Below are 19032 nucleotides of genomic sequence, written 5' to 3' on the forward strand. Positions count from 1 at the left end.
AGAGAGACACTCACTGTGCCGCATTAGTCGTTCATGCCTGGCAGGGTGCACCCGAAGTTGTCTTAAATGCTTTGTTGACGAAGGAGAACCCTCTAAATTCGTCCTGGTTTATAGCCCGGACCACATCCGCGTTGATAAATGTCAAGGTTGGCTCCTCCTTGGTAAACTCTGCGTCGAAGTTGACTGCGTCTTTACGTCCCTTCTGTTATGATGTATAGGTAAATAATGTTGTATTATTTTTACACTTAACATCATCCACTATTGAGAAAATGAACTGTTGCATCACCTGAAGATTAGCCCCCCATAGCTTATTTCATCTTTTGAATAAACCTCAGTTATTCTACTCTAATGACAGCAGTTATGCTTAAAGTAATGACAGCAGTTATGCTTAAAATAATGAAAGTGTGACATCAATAACAAGGTACTTGGGAGTGTAATGTCCTTCAATTTACTTAGTATTATTTTAGATGATTTGACACTTCTTCCTTATCACTTCGATAATCTCCATGAACAAAGCACCACAATAATGTACTACCATCACTGTACTGACAACATGACAACACCATGCTCACAATCTTAGGAGTGAATGGTGGCTTCACTTTACGCTGCTCGAGAGCCTCCCAGTCAATTTCACGGAAGAATTTATGGTTCCTTATGGCCAGTTCACCCCCACGCTCTGTCACGCACCCTAATCGCTTTGACGGCTCCTTAGTCATGAACTGTGGGGTAGAAATTCTTTGGTGTTAATTTCTCATCTTTATTTTAACAAATACCTTAAGTAAGATTAACATATTATCACTTAGTTTAGGTTAATATAAGACAAAGGCATCAATCTAATATGGTTAGGTTAGATTAATATCACATGACACATATCAATTTGGGATGGACTAGGTTAGGTCAAGTTGTAAAAATAAACATCAACTTGAGAACATGTAAACTAACCCCTTTTAAAATGGAGACAGCTTCCTTGGAGAGCCACACAGGGTATAGAACTTCTTCGTGAAGGATGGACTCAAACAAGTCATCCTCGTTATCTGCCTCGAAGGGCGGTTGTCCGGCCATCATCTCGTACATGAGGACTCCCAGTGCCCACCAATCGACGCTCGCTCCGTAGTCTAATTCCTTGAGGATCTGTCAGATGATTCAAGTGTTAGAATAAAGACTGTTAGCTGCTTCCTAACAATGATTATACACAATTGAAGTACATTAAATACATTAGGATAATTCACTCCGGTGAAGGTGGCGGCACACTGGGCACTTTCCTCCAAACATGTTGCTCGTCTTGCTGGCCCAACAAGCAGCAAGATTTTGGCTGTTGCGAGAAATGGATAATGGTTTGGCAGGGAGTTTTGCTGGCCGCATTAGTGCTCAAATGAGCTTCATATAATTTCAAGTAAAAATTGAAATAATTCATGAAACAATAAAAATTTAAAATATAACGCATAAACGATGACGTATCTAATTATTTGTCACTTCTTTAGTATTATTAAATCACGATTCGGGTTCTTCTTTGATCTGCCAGCCGCCGCCACTTTTAAACAAACTTCACGACGCATCCATTTGTCTTTTCTTTAGCTTTTGCGGACGCCTCACTTGTTTCAGAGATTGAAGAACTATAGCACAATCCTGCAAGGCTTTAACCGTAGTGACAGGATCCACAGCAAACATCGTCTAGACGCTTTGCTGTTGTTTTCGTTGCGTTGGGCAGATGCGCCAACAAAACAGATCAGTGTGATGCAAAGCGTCTCTTTGTTTTGCTGGCGGGACCGTGTTTGCCAAACATGTTTGGAGGAAAGTGCCCAGTGTGGCACTGCCTTAACTCCTATACATAGTACACTTATATACAATCCTTTAACACATTGATCAAAGTACAGTATAGTCTGGATTTACGTGATTTTTGTTTATGCGGCACCTTGCCAGAATGAAATGTTTAAATTTCGCGGTAAATTTCATCATTTATGCGGGAAGCAGCGCTGGCAGGGTGCGCACAAGGTCGCCCAGTCATCAAAACATTACTGAGTTCTTCACCTACCACCCACCACAGCCGGCCCAAGTCAATGATAGTAGTGGATAGTAATACAATTGATACAAGTGAAGGCCAATAATCTGCCCTCTGCCTCGGAACCAACCCCCCATCCCCGTGTGCCCAGTCATCTTTTCTACTCATGTAAGTGTTAAAAAACCTAATATTATTGATACTTCTCTTAAATATTAATTGTGTGTGCATATCATCATAAAATTAAGATGTTATTTTTACTACAACGTACGTATTGTGTCGGAGAAAGTGGAGTTTGGGAGTCGGCCCAGTCTCTATTTCAATTAATCCCATATGTTCTGTTATTTCATTTATGCGTTTCTCGTTTTACGCGGACCTCCACGGGTTCAATTGACCGCGTAAATGCAGACTATACTGTATATACATTTGGACACTTCACACATAATAAAAACTCTCAATTCAATTGTGCTAGTTCAAGTTATCCAAGTATACAGGGTGTCTCAGAAGTACACAAGTTATCCAAATATACAGGGTGTCTCAGAAGTATACAAGTCATCCAAATATACAGGGTGTCTCAGAAGTACACAAGTTATCCAAATATACAGGGTGTCTCAGAAGTATACGTTATCCAAATATACAGGGTGTCTCAGAAGTATACAAGTCATCCAAATATACAGGGTGTCTCAGAAGTATACACAAACTCTATGTAGGGTTTGAGTGTTGTATGTTTGTATTATAACAGCAGAATTGTCCTCCCTACTTGGTGATGTGTGTGGGGTCTGCCACAGACAATGTTGCTGTGGTAATGATACAATTTTTGAAAGGTCATTTACAGAGAACTTGTTGAACATTTTGAACAATTCAAGCACTTAGATACACTATTTTGAACAATTTGAACATTATCAATACCAAATAGCACATTTCAGCACTGTGGAACAAGGGCATCTGCTGCTAGTATGGGCTCTCCAGTATAGGGCCGACAAGCTGTGTGTGTGTGTGTGTGTGTGTGTGACAATCAACACAACCTCAAGCACAAGACTCATTCCTTTCACAAGTTTATATTGTACAGGATGTCTCTTTTCCAGCCAATCATTGTATTTGTATTATTATGACCATTATCACCACTTTCATCATCACTATCATCTCTAGTGAGAATACAAAAACAATATCATTAATATAGTTTACACCTTTGTGTTATCTTGTACAGGTCAAAGAACAGATAAACAGCCAAATCTTGTTATTTTAGTTATGTCGTGGCGATAAAAGCGGCGGCCTTCGTCGAATTTTCTGTCGACGGCGGAAAATTGGTATTTTGTATAAGAGAAAGGGGGACTTAGTCATTTGATTCAAGTAAGTGCACGTTACATTATTACAAGTTTCCTCTACTCTTTATTATTTTGTTTATTTAGTTTGTGGGAAATGGCCATAAAATGATGGTGGTTTTAAAAATTACTGGTTGTAATATTCTCTGATACAAGGTTCTGATGTACCTCTCTGCTCCCTGGGGTCTTAACTCAGCTGAGCACAAGCTGTCCAACACAAGGAATGCATCACTTGAGTTGAATGAGGAAATACTATAGACTCATGGGGTTTATTGTGTATGGTCCAGGTGTACTGATGCACTGCTTAACTCTCTATACAAACATACTAGTGAAAATATAATCTGATATGTACACACACACACATTAAAAAGACATATCAATCAAGAGAGAATGTGGTCTGAGTACAGTACAGCACAAGCCAAGTCAGGAGTCTGGTTGTCATGTCACAGAAGCAACCGAGTACAGTACAGGATATAGTAATTATTGAAGCAAAAATATTCAGCAAAGAACAAAAACAACTTGTCCAACAACAAACAAAACTACAAGAAAAATAAAAAAAACCAGACAGACAGACAGACACACACAGGTGAAGCACATCTATGGGTCAACACACAGTGGGTAAAAAAAACAAAATAAATAAATAAAAAATAAAATAAATGCAAAACTTGAATAATATAAGTCTTACACATGTCAGCACCGTACAGTACCTCAACCACCAATGCCTTGCAAGAGCTGTGCCGAAGACAGGTAAATGATGAGACGCGTTAATGACACGATACATACAAGACACGACACTCGGACAAAGCACAATTAGCCGAAACAACATCACTACTCTACAACATTATCTAACATAAACAAACAACTGTTCATTATAGTTGGTCCCATTGTTGTTGTTTTATGTGAAAAATAATAATATTAAGTAAATAAAAACTGTGGTAATGTGTGTGAAAGGAGAGGATGAGAGGGGGTTGGGTATGGATGAGAGGGTTGGGTAAGGATGAGAGGGATTGGGTAAGGATGAGAGGGATTGGGAAAGGACAAGAGGGATTGGGAAAGGACGAGAAGGATTGAGAAAGGACGAGAGGGGTTGAGTGTAAGCATTAAATGGTTAAGAACTAATATATAATAACAAAGTTAAGAGCATTTATCACCATTAACTTTGCCTCACTGTTGAAAGAGAAGAGAGGAACCACCTAAAGAATCTCCACCCCAGCTTATTTCACCTGAAGATAACCATCGTACAGGGATGAGGTTAGGTTAGGTTTGGTTTGGAGTGATTACATTAAGTTAGGTTAGGATAGATGAGGTTAGGTTGAGTTAGGTTAGCATTAAGGTAGTTAATCTTTAGGTGAAATAAGCTGCTGTGGAGATTCTTCAAGTGGTTCAAAAAACATAAAAAATACTTATAACAAAATGGCTGCCAACTGACTTAATAGATATGTAGAAGAAATTAAAAATAATATTATTTGATTAAAAATATAATTATACACTTAATTAAATAACAAGCATAAAGGATCATTATATATTTTGAGTAATTAATGACAATAATTACAGTAATCATGCACTAATGAAGAGTGAAATATCAGAGTTAATATTTATCTCTATCTCAGCGATACAGCAAACTGAAATTTGTTTAGGCAGCAGTACAGAGAAGAAGAAACAGAGAGAAGCATCACTTAATTGTGAGGCATTCAAAGGGGGGGGGGGGTAAATAACAACATACACACTCACCCACACATACACCCCACTCCAGCTAATAAATTATTCCAAATAAACCATTTTTAACCAAGGAAAAAGTAATAATAATGATAATGAAATAAATAAAAATAATATCAGTAACTGAACGTTAAGCTCATCGTGAACGTACATAAAAATATTAATTATCTCATGTCAACAATACCTTGGTATGTTTTGTTCAAAGTTTCCCCCAACTTGTCAAATTTCTGGTTATATCACTGATCCACACACACGCACCCTGCCAACACACACACATGCATGGACACACACACACACACACACTAATACACTCACTATACAAACTGTCAAGAAAATATAATCTCAAACTACAATGAAACAATGAAAATGATGAAAAAATAAAGAACTTTTTGAGATGATTGTTTGATATTGTAAAGTGTAACTAACCATAGAATTTGTTTTATAATTAGGCCTGAGTACAGTACAGTACTATAAATACCCTAACCTATGAGCCCAAACTAAATCCTCAGGTGACCCCAAGAGCCTGACACAAAACAGACTGAGAAGCAAATGAACCACGACACAGCAGCTCACATAAAGGCACGACACTGTAGCATTAACCCTTAAACAATGGCTAAGGACTACTCCCCCCCCCCCATATGTCCCTACAGCTGATAATGGCCACTGTTTACAAATTTACTTAAAATAAACAAAAACCACAAAGACATACGAGAAAAATATACTGTTTGACCCAAACAAATACAAGATACCAACTACAGAAGGAAAATAGGTCATGGGGAGTAGGTGGATGAGTAGTGTGTGTTTAGCGAAGGACAGAGCAAATGAGTCAGCGTAGTCTCACCTCTGGGGCGATGTAGTCTGGGGTGCCACAGAAGGTGGTGGTGGTGATGGCCTCCCGGATCCCTTCTTTACACATGCCGAAGTCTGCTATCTTACAGTGGCCTTCGCTGTCTAGTAGAATATTGTCGAGCTTCAAGTCTCTGTAATCAATAATGTCATTATATAAGATGCCAAATTTAGTACAGTTCTTAATATACTGTAGTTCGTACTATGGCTAGGGGACTTCACACCCTTGAAAAATTACTTGGTCCGGCCCCTACTCCAGGCACTGTTAATCTGCACAGCCTGCGTTAACCTCCGGACCCTAAGCCGCCAATTTAAGGGTAGTATGGCAGTCTCGTTAACCTTCGCGACATAAGCCATTACAGACGAGCACCCCCTAAGTACACTCGGGTGCCTTATATCAAAGCCTTGTGATAGGAAACAATAAATAATGAACTAATAAAAACATTAAATAATAGCTTAATAATAAATAAATGTGAGGGAAAAGGATGAGGAGTAGAAGAAAGAGAAAAGGAGGAGAGAGGGAGGAGGAGGACATGAGGAAGAGAAGAGGAGGAAGATAAGAGAAAGAGAAGATGACGAAGAGTCGTTTAAATAAAATGTACAGTAACTAGTAAACCCTCTACCGTAGCATCAACACAATGTACCTATAAATTACGCCATTTTTGTGAAGAAACTGAAGGGCGAGCGTCACCTCGGCAGCGTAAAATCTGGCCCGTGGTTCCGTAAACTTGCGGGCCTTCTGAATTTGGAACATGAGATCACCGCCGTGGACGTACTCCATCACGAAGAATAACCGATCCTGGAAGAGCGGAGAACGACGTGTAATACAATACTGTACTTGCCTTCCTCGGCATATTTATTATCATTATCACTATCATCATTATTATCAGTTTTTGTCAACAACATTATCATCACCATCTTTGTTATTATAATCAACACCATCACCATCATTACCACCATTAGTCATTACCTGATTGCAACTTTCCACGTTGTGCGGTCCGTTGCAGTCTCTCTCGTCAGGTTCTTAACTCTGGGGTCGCATCTCAACCTCTCCCCATGTTATTCTTGGCCTGCCCCCGGCTCTCCTCCCCTCCACATTCTTGACCTACTCCTACCTCCCCTCCACAACCTACCCTGGCCTGGCCCTACCTACCAGTGACAGCACCTAGTCCCACTGTTGATAAGATGATAATATCAGAGACAAAACGTGAACTATTAGAACTAACATAGTACCATTGGTGATAGAGTGACAAAAAACATTGGTGACAGTGGTGTAACTAAGTGTATCACTCACCTGGGTTTGGAAGCAAGAATGGAGAGCGGTGAGGAAGGGGTGATGGGCAGCCAGAGCTAAGATGCGCCTCTCGGTCATCGTACATTCTACGTCGTCGTCTTGAAGAATAACGTCTTTTTTCAACACCTGCGGAACATGACGGTACTTAGATCATAGTTCATGACGGTTACTTGTCCGGGAGCTGAGATGCACGCGCACAAACACACACACACACACAGGTCAAACATCTGTGAAGCTCATTCAAGGAAAACATTCATTGTTGTTATTTATTCATTAACTTATGCTTTACAAACTTCCAAGATTTTTTCCACTGTTATTCTTTCAATATTAATACTTGTATGTTCTACTATGGCGTTCACTTTATACAATAACACCCGTTTATTTAGGTCATTACCCGAACTCATTATTACAGCGAGACCTCTATTTGACAGACTATAGGTTGAAAGGAAAGTTCATTATATCGAGGTTCCATTGTACGTAAAACCTACAGCTACCGATTAATTAGTAAGGAGAGAGAAGTCTGTTATATGGAGGTTTTACAGTATCATCACAAAATTCACACACGGACTTACCTTGACAGCGTAAACCTCATCCGTTCCTTTAAGCTCAGCTAACATGACCTTGCCAAAGCTTCCCTTGCCCAGCACTTTGATGAAATTGAAATCGGCTAATCCGAGCTTCTTCCCTACCAGCACCATGTCCAAATCTGTATCCAGGGCTCTTGCTGTCAACACACAATATCTTATAACAACACTGCAATTAATAACATCATTACAACCATGAAATAAAATCATCATTAAATGTCTCGTAACAACATTGGGAGTATTAACATCATTATGCAGATATAACAACACTGCAATTAATAACATCATCATTAAATAATAAAATCATTAAAGATATACAACACAATATCTCATAACAACACTAGAATTAATAACACAACAAAATTATTATCACTTTCGTTAATTTTGACAATAACCTTCACCTACCCCCACCCAACCTCAAGTTTAACGCAGACGCCAATAACCGGGCAAATTGTCGCTTACGTTTTGCGTCCTGTTCTTCCTCTGGGTACTGATCCTTCATCTTCTGATCCATGATCCGCTGAGCCTCAATCCGCAGTCTGAGTTCCTCGTCCTTCATAGTTCCGAGTTCCTCCACCTCGCTGATGCTTCCGGGTACACTCACAGAAGACGCGGCCGACATGGGCAGCTTTGACGGCTCTGTGATGGACTGGGGAAGAGGAGGTTTGGTCACGTAATACACGGAGTGATCATAAACAAACACCGGATTAACCTAAATATGTGTTTCAGTTCTAACAAGACCTCACTTAATTACTGTGGCTGCTAATATCTCCACTAATTTGTAGGTTAAATTGTCCACTAATATGTCCCCTAATTTGTATGTTCAAATGTCCACTAATAAGTTAGGTCATGGTGAAAGCAACCCCCCCCCCCCACCAAGACAGGCTGCTAGACTGACCTTCTTCTTGCGCTTAACGGCTTCGTCTTGAGGACGTATTCCCATGGCCGAGAGGATTTCTGATAATTGTTTGACGTCGATCCCGCAGTTGTTGGCTACGTTCTTCTGGCATCTCTTGTGAACGTTCATATTGCATACTAAAAACAAAACATGTTTGTTCATACTGAGTGGAAAAATTATTGTTCATATTATATACTAAGACCAAAGTTAATCGTTCATGTATGTTCATATTGCATACTGAGAAAAAAAGACTACCATTCACACTCAAAACTAAAAATGACCGTATAATTTATATAGTATTTTTAGTGTGAGCACAAAATACTTAAAGCATTAACCATTATTCTTTATAGCCATACACATAAATGATGTCACGATAAAACCAAAATGACTGTTCTATAAAATCTGAATAATATTACAATAAAACCTAAATAACATCACAGTCACCATAAAACAAACTACCTAACCTAAACCTAACCTAACCTAAACCTAACCTAACCTAACCTACCAAACCCCAAAACAAACCTCGACTATGTGCTTACCTTCACACTGGAGACCCTGACGTATAAGGCCATAGAGCAAAGAGCCACAGTGGTCGCAGAACGTAAACCTCTTGTATGAGTGAACGGAAAACCGATGCGGCACGTTGACATTGAACCTCTGCTGGCCGCTTCCCTGTGGACGAGAGAAAAATAACCATTAGGTGTTACATAGTACAGTACCATACCTTCATCTAACAGACATCAACCATTAGATCAAGGTCTGTTGTTTCTTCAATTTCACTTCACTGTAATATTAATTACTGTATAATCTTTGACATGATGACCTAAATGTAAGAGACATGTCTTTGAAAGGTCGATCAGTGTGGCTAAGAATACCAAACTTAACTACACTGACTCGGGTCAATGTAAAAACTTACAAACGCACGCACACCTGGAAAGCTACGCACCTTGACTGACGGTTCCTCCGAGATCGTCTCTGTACTCTTGCTTCCCGGACATCGCGTGACGACGGACTGATGACAACGTTTGTGAATGACGCAGGTGCATACTTGACACTGGTACCCCTGCTTGCCCAGACCCCATATAAAATCTCTGCAGTGCGAACAAAAGGTTGGTTGTCGTAGGAATGTGGCCATGAACTTGTGGCCATTTACCTGTAACACCAATCAAGCTTTAGTAAACACAAATCACCCCAACATATTGAAATAAACAATCTCAAACCATCTCATAAACTATATCGTACAATAAATATATACAGTATAGTATAAGACAGTATAGGTATTTTATAATTCTATTTTAAGACTCGCCAAGGAACAGCGCGTGAAGCAAAGTCTGATAATGATGTTAAGTTGTACAGTTAAGTTAGGTTAAGTTTACATTATTTCATCAGCCTCAAGCAAGTCTAATTAAATATTATGCACAGACTATGAGACACCCTGTAGAGTACACCAGCTCGTGTTCAGAAGAGCAATACAGTAACAAGACTCCATATATACTGTATATCGTACCTGATGAACACGCCGCCTCATAGCGCCCCGGCGGCGGTTGAACCCTTGCCGTTCCCTGAATTCTCGCGGGCGGATATTCCCATCTTCCGGTTCTGCCCATTTTAACTCAATTATCAAGTGTAGTTTCCCTGCTGGTTCCAAGTCCACCTGTAAGAAGGCAAAAGACAGTTAATTATGGCATAGATTGAATTATTTAACATAACATTATACAGTACAGTATTTAACTGTTATCTGAAACACAAGACTGATTATTAGTTATATATACAGTGTACACTACACATCTCCCCTTCCTCCCTGAATACTTCACAACACAATTTACAACTCGTACACATTTCACAGCCCATACATAACTCCCCTGCCCTTCCTTAATGCTCCCCCAAAGACAGCTTACAACCCCATACATACATAGTTTACAACCCATATATATATAGGCGAGGAATCTATGTCTCGGTACAACATAATTCACCTTTATGTAATAGATCACCAGATGATTAAATACCCTAATGCTACCTACTGGGGTTAGTTTAATTTTGGTTAGGTTAGTTTATAAGTGTGGTGGGTCGATTGGTTTGTCCTTGGGTCAAATCAGTCAGTCACTTCTCAGTCAAGGTTAGTTAGCATCCCAAGGGTTTACTGAAACACCTAAAAATAATAAAGCATCAAGCGTCACGACTGAGCCTAAATAAACGACGCCTCAAAAAAAAAAAGACGGAAAAGAAATTAAGAGTGAAAGACTGGAAACTGCAGACACGAACAATGAAAAATATTCCCTTGTGACCTTTTGTGATGAGTTAACTACAGTAAAGAGTTAGAAGCTCGTAGAAATAATAAGTAACTACCTGTATGGCCCCTCCCACTTCCTATGTTCCGCCGTCGTAAAAATAAGCAACTTTGGCCCCTCCCACTTCCTATGTTCCGCTGTCGTAAAAAAATAAGTCTGGCATCTTTAGTTCCCCATGTTCCACTAAGTTCCATTAAATATTACTATAAATAGTCTCAAGTACTGTATTTCTTAAAAGATTCTCATATCGAGGCAAAATATTTAGTTAGAAAACTTAATAAAGTATTGTACTGCACAGTGAAGCCAATAATAAAGTATTGTACTGCACAGTGAAGCCAATAATAAAGTATTGTACTGCACAGTGAAGCCAATAATAAAGTATTGTACTGCACAGTGAAGCCAATAATAAAGTATTGTACTGCAGTGAAGCCAATAATAAAGTACCTGTATTGTACTGCACAGTGAAGCCTTTGGTCTATAAGGGGAAGAAAGTCTGTTATATTAAGGTTCTGTAAGATGTTAAACCCCCATCTAACGAACTATATAGACTAAAGTCCGTTATATGGAGGTTCCACTGTTTCATAATCTGCTATATAATGATGACTGTATCACTAATTGTACTGTAATAAGTCACTTCATTTATTTCACAGTAAGGGAATGTACAGTACATTAATTACAGCATAGTACAGAAACTTAACAAAAAACAGTGAATTACAGCATAATACAGCAGTCATTCGAAAAATACAACACCTTAATACTAATGAGAGTTTTATATGGAGTACGTGGGTCAATAAATGAGTAAATGTATGAATGAGTAATTAAATACATAAATTAAAAAATAATCGAGTGAGTGAGTAATTAAATGTATAAATAAGTGAGTAAATAAGTACATGAGAAAAGCGAGTGAGTAATTAAATGAGCGAAGAGGTAAGCGAGTAAGTATAAGTAAGGTCATCTCTCTCTCCTAAATATAACTTTTAAATCCTATCATGATTCACATTCCATTTAAATCTTATTTGTGTGTGCAAATTAGGCAGTCGTGCACGGCACCTACGAATGACCTCCAATTGGTGTACAAGAGTCCCTAGATTCACGGATGTTTTTGTTTTTCTCTGGTGCGGAAATGTTTCATAGATTGGGGAATGTGTGTACGGTGTGGTATGATGTTATTGTGTGCTGGCACGGCTAGATTTACGAATGTTTTGTTTTTTCTGGTGAGGAAACCTTTCGTAGACTGTGGGATGCGTGTATGGTGTGATACGAAATTCGTATGAGGACGTTATCGTGCAGAGTCATGGAATTACGGGCATTCCTCGCTACACGAAAGATCTATTTATCAGGCACGGATAGCTGGCTAGTTTTCATAAGTCGAGAAATACCTACATTCACTCATAATACAATAACACCAGCTGAATGACTAGACTGGACCATAAATGATTCCGTCTTATTAACAAAATCTCATTGTTCTTAAAAGTGGTTCTGTCAGCTTTTGTAGGAGAGATCATGTGATTCTAACAGCAAGAGCAATTTAATACCACACCTTAATATACTGTACTGTATTTCTGGGTACAGTAACCTAGTACAGTGATTACAGCAACATAAATATACTGTGTATGTCACTTTTCAACATAATATTTATCTATATTACAGTATAAATCAATGAATCAAGTCTTTTGTATTTTCATATCTTCAATTACAGTGTACAATAACATCATGCGTGTAATATACTGTACGTACTGTCATTATGAATTTTTTGATGATGTATTTGTATAACCTGAAGTGTTTATATTATTCACACTCACACACCTAACATAACATTCACTTTCCCTTATCATATCTTAGAACACACTGATGAAATAACTAAGTATTTCCTTATCTCTGGAAAAATGACGAACCACAAATAATCTTATTTACCACAACCAATAGTGAAGCTTATACGTAATCACATCAAATTTTATGAAATTCCTTTACCACATTCTCTCACTCAATCAAAAAGTAGATGCCTTATTAATATGTTACTAATATATTATAATTAATTTATTGTTGTGGCAATTAAATAGGAAGTACTGTACATTACTGTGTATAAAGGGTGTGGAAACTCGTAAATTATTCACTCCATATAATTACTTACAACATGACACTCACACTAACATGTCACTTGCACTAACAACAACACACTCACACTAACAACAACACACTCGCACTAAAATTACAGACACTCACACTAACACCTCACACACTGATAATAACACCACACACTGTCACACTAACACCACACACTGTCACACTAACACCTCACACACACTGACACTAACACCACACACTGTCACACTAACACCACACACTGTCACACTAACACCACACACTGACAATAACGCCACACACACACACACTAACACCACACACACTCACACTAACACCACACACACTCACACTAACACCACACACACCACACTACACACACACCAACACACACACACTCCACACACAACACCACACACACCACACACACACACACACACACACACAACACCACACACACACACACACACACACACCACACACACACACCAACACCACACACACACACACCAACACACACACACACCACCACACACCACAACACCACACACACCACACACCACACACACACACACACACCACACCACACCACACACACACACCAACACCACACCACACACACACACCAACACCACACCACACACACACCACACACCACACACACACACACAACACCACACACACACCACACCACACACACACACACACACACACACACACACACAACACCACACACACCACACACACACACACAACACCACACCACACACACAAACCAACACCACACCACACACACACACCACACACACCACACCACACACACCACACCACACCACACACACACACACACACTAACACCACACCACACACACACACTAACACCACACACACACACTAACACCACACCACACACACACACTAACACCACACATCACTATGTCAGTCTTTACTCAACCTATCAAATCTTGGTGAAAGTCTGAATCATTATATAAACCTTGGCCACTTATATACCATTAAGTCATTCTTAAACCTGATATAACTCTTGCATTGTTAATCTTGAGAGTAAACTTTTTATAAGACTTCAAACTTGAGCGATAATTATTGTAAATTATCATACACTATACTGTAGTGACATGTCCCCCACACACTGTATAGACATGTCCCCACACACTGTATAGACATGTCCCCACACACTGTATAGACATGTCCCCACACACTGTATAGACATGTCCCCACACTGTATATACATGTCCCCACACACACACACTGTATATACATGTCCCCACACACTGTAGACATGTCCCCACACACTGTATAGACATGTCCCCACACACTGTATAGACATGTCCCCACACACACACTGTATAGACATGTCCCACACACACACACTGTATAGATGTCCCCACACACGTATAGACATGTATAACATGTCCCCACACTGTATAGACATGTCCCCACACACTGTATAGACATGTCCCCACACATATAGACATGTCCCCACACACTATACATGTCCCCACACTGTATAGACATGTCCCCACACACTGTATAGACATGTCCCCACACACTGTATAGACATGTCCCCACACACCGTATAGACATGTCCCCACACATGTCCCCACTGTATAGACATGTCCCCACACACTGTGTCCCCACACACTGTATAGACATGTCCCCCACACACTGTGACGTCACACACATGGTGACATGTCCCCACACACTGTATAGACATGTCCCCACACACACTGTATAGACATGTCCCCACACACTGTATAGACATGTCCCCACACACTGTATAGACATGTCCCCACACACTGTATGTCCCCCACACACTGTATATACATGTCCCCACATGTCCCCACACACTGTATAGACATGTCCCCACACACTGTAGACATGTCCCCACACACTGTCATGTCCCCACACACACACTGTATAGACATGTCCCCACACACACACACTGTATAGACATGTCCCCACACACTGTATAGACATGTCCCCCACACACTGTATACATGTCCCCACACACTGTATAGACATGTCCCCCACACACACATGTATAGACATGTCCCCACACACTATAGACATGTCCCCACACACTGTATAGACATGTCCCCCACACACACTGTCCCCACAGACATGTCCCCCCACACACTGTATAGACATGTCCCCACACACTGTATGTCCCCACACACACACTGTGTCCCCACACACTGTATAGACATGTCCCCACACACTGTATCAGACATGTCCCCACACACTGTATAGACATGTCCCCACACATGTCCCCACACACTGTATAGACATGTCCCCACACACTGTCATGTCCCACACACCCCACACTGTATAGACATGTCCCCACACACTGTATACATGTCATAAGACATGTCCCCACACACTGTATAGACATGTCCCCCACACACTGTATAGACATGTCCCCACACACTGTATAGACGTGTCCCCCACACACTGTATAGACGTGTCCCCCACACACTGTATAGACATGTCCCCACACACACACTGTAGTGACATGTTACCCACACACTGTATATACATGTCCCCCACACACTGTATAGTTATATACTACATGCATGTTGCCGACCATTTTGGAGTTCAGTACTGTACCATCACCCACCCTCAATACAGTACTTTATCCTGCCAACCTTAAGTCTTACTATCTGCATGACAAAACATCTAGTAATATGCTCACTACATTTTAATATATACACATTTATATAAATATTTATCCTTTAATAAACACATTTATATAACTATTTACATTTTTAATATATACTACATATTTATATAAATATTTACATTTTAATAAACAGATTTATGTAAATACTGTACTTATATTTGAATAAACATATTTATATAAATATTTATATTCTAATAAACATTTATATAAATATTTACATTTTAATAAACATTTATATAAATATTTATATTTTAATAAACATATTTATATAAATATTTATATTCTAATAAACATTTATATAAATATTTACATTTTAATAAATATTTATATAAATATTTATATTTTAATAAACATATTTATATAAATATTTATATTTTAATAAACATATTTATATAAATACTTACATTTTAATAAATACATACTGTACACAGACCTACACGCTGTACACAGACCTACACGCTGTACACAGACCTACACGCTGTACACAGACCTACACGCTGTACACAGACCTACACGCTGTACACAGACCTACATGCTGTACACAGACCTACATACTGTACACAGACCTACATGCTGTACACAGACCTACATGCTGTACACAGACCTACATGCTGTACACAGACCTACATACTGTACACAGACCTACATGCTGTACACAGACCTACACGCTGTACACAGACCTACACGCTGTACACAGACCTGCACGCTGTACAGACAGACCTACATGCTGTACACAGACCCACATACATACTGTACACAGACCTGCATACTGTACACAGAGACCTACACGCTGTACAGACCTACACGACACAGACCTACACGCCTGTACACAGACCTACACGCTGTACACAGACCTACACGCTGTACACAGACCTACACGCTGTACACAGGCCTACACGCTGTACACAGACCTACATGCTGTACACAGACCTACATGCTGTACACAGACCTACATGCTGTACACAGACCTACATGCTGTACACAGACCTACATGCTGTACACAGACCTACATACTGTACACAGACCTACATGCTGTACACAGACCTACATGCTGTACACAGACCTACATACTGTATACAGACCTACATGCTGTACACAGACCTACATGCTGTACACAGACCTACATGCTGTACACAGACCTACATGCTGTACACAGACCTACATACTGTACACAGACCTACATGCTGTACACAGACCTACATACTGTACACAGACCTACATGCTGTACACAGACCTACATACTGTACACAGACCTACATGCTGTACACAGACCTACATGTAACCTATATAAAGATAATAATGATACAGGAAGTTGGGTGAGATAAGATAAGATGCCACAGCTGGTAATGATAATACAACACTGACATAGTACACAACAATACAGTATTGAAAGAGGAACAAGAACTTTGTCATTTAAAAGATTAATTAAAAAGACATGAAGCAAGAATCCATTATGTTATGAGGTAACCTTTTACCTCCTAATTTCACCTGACACACTAACCTAACCTTAGCTTACACACTAACCACCTGATGTACAGTATATTATAACTTCACTTAATCTAACACACTAGCTTCACCTAAAACACATACTAACTTCATCTAACACACATTAACTTCACCTAATTAAACCTGACACGATACAATAACTTCACTAGTCAGATTAGCTTCATGATGAACAAAGACACACACACACACAGACAATGTGGCAGCTAGTGACTCACAGTTTACTGTAGTCAGGAAATAATAAACCACTGACTCATTTACCACACACACACACACATGCATGCATCTGACTCACACATACACACTTAACAAGGAATGAATCCAATTCTTTTATTTCTTCTTTGTTGAGTTAATATAATTATCTTTTATTATTGTTGTGGCACTTGGTGACCCTGATTTGCCAAAGGGAAATTTATAAAGAACATGTTTAGGAAAAGATCAGTAGTGTATGTGTGTCTGGGTAATATTCTGGTGAAATAAGCTGGGGGCTAATCTTCTGGTGACAAACTGGGGGCTAATCTTCTGGTGACAAACTGGGGGCTAATCTTCTGGTGAAATAAGCTGGGGGCTAATCTTCTGGTGACAAACTGGGGGCTAATCTTCTGGTGAAATAAGCTGGGGGCTAATCTTCTGGTGATCTCCCAAAATGAATAATTTACAAGGGTATGAAAATACACATAAACTGAATAGGAATAACTGTTCCTTTTATTATGAAATAATTTGCCATTATAGCCAGCCGGCAGCTAAGTGCTTGACTATATTATGTAACGTAGACACAAGGCTTTGTTCAAGCTTGGGGTGTTGTGGTGCCATTGGGAGGGATGTTGGTGATTGTTGCCCATGATTGGTAATGATTCACAGTATTGAAGGCATCCTCTCTTTGTATGGTACTATACTGTATACTGCTGTTGTACACCTCTAATATAGTTTAACTTAACCTATTCTATCCTAACTTGGCTTTACCTGATCTACCCTAACTTAACAAACTACCGGTAACTCAATTTAATCGAAAGTATTGTGTTGACTCTTAACAGAACCTGACTATAAAGTGCGCTAAGACACAAGCAGAAATATACACACACACACAAAAGCTGGTCAGTCAACCTCACCTGTGGGGGTGGGGGTGAGAAGGGAAAGTGGGCCCTTTATGCTCTAGTAGACAATGACTGCTGTGGTTAAGTGACCTTGGAATGTGGCTGATCTTTATAACACACGTTTTCTACATCACAAATTGACGTCACATACAGGTATATACTTTTTTACCGATTCAAGTACATATGTGATAAATAAAACCTATAAACATTACTTTGAAAGATCATTATAAATGCCATAAATAATTAATTGCCAATTCTGTGTTAATTTAAAAAGCAAAAATATGCTTTAATAGGTTCAACATTAGTATAAACACCACAACAATGAAAAACACCCATGATTTCAGCAATAACTATAAAATAGACACACACACACACACACACACACACACACACACACACACACAACATACACACACACACACACACAACATACACACACACACACAACATACACACACACACACACACCATACACACACACCATACACACACACACACACACACACACACACACACACACACACACACACACACACACACACACACACAAAACATTCCTTAGCCCAATAACAAATTCAAAACAGAGCACACACACACACTAGCTAGTCCAATCGCCCAGTTCGTGAGGTTGTTTGAAACACAATATCATGAATAGGGCGTCAATGAGGATGTATCTACAACACGAACTTGAAGCAAATAAAGATCTATTTC

General features: G+C 39.5%; 1 protein-coding gene across 1 annotated transcript in view; it reads right to left on the reverse strand.

Moving 5' to 3' along the window:
• The window catches only part of LOC121856357 (protein kinase C-like), a 34709-nt gene that overhangs the window by 5669 nt on the left and 10008 nt on the right, over positions 1 to 19032 (reverse strand). Inside the window, exons 2-13 of the mRNA XM_042351866.1 lie at positions 10164 to 10310; positions 9603 to 9809; positions 9196 to 9328; positions 8657 to 8793; positions 8221 to 8407; positions 7747 to 7898; positions 7175 to 7300; positions 6525 to 6679; positions 5876 to 6014; positions 943 to 1131; positions 573 to 719; positions 15 to 202 (exon numbers count right to left, since the gene is read on the reverse strand). Of these exons, the coding sequence (XP_042207800.1) occupies positions 32 to 202; positions 573 to 719; positions 943 to 1131; positions 5876 to 6014; positions 6525 to 6679; positions 7175 to 7300; positions 7747 to 7898; positions 8221 to 8407; positions 8657 to 8793; positions 9196 to 9328; positions 9603 to 9809; positions 10164 to 10310 (1890 nt within the window). The 3' untranslated portion in view covers positions 15 to 31. The remainder of the gene's footprint in view (positions 1 to 14; positions 203 to 572; positions 720 to 942; positions 1132 to 5875; positions 6015 to 6524; positions 6680 to 7174; positions 7301 to 7746; positions 7899 to 8220; positions 8408 to 8656; positions 8794 to 9195; positions 9329 to 9602; positions 9810 to 10163; positions 10311 to 19032) is intronic.

Source organism: Homarus americanus, unplaced genomic scaffold (genome assembly GCF_018991925.1).
Source record: "Homarus americanus isolate GMGI-L3 unplaced genomic scaffold, GMGI_Hamer_2.0 scaffold48220, whole genome shotgun sequence".
In the NCBI taxonomy this organism is placed as follows: Eukaryota; Metazoa; Arthropoda; class Malacostraca; order Decapoda; family Nephropidae; genus Homarus; species Homarus americanus.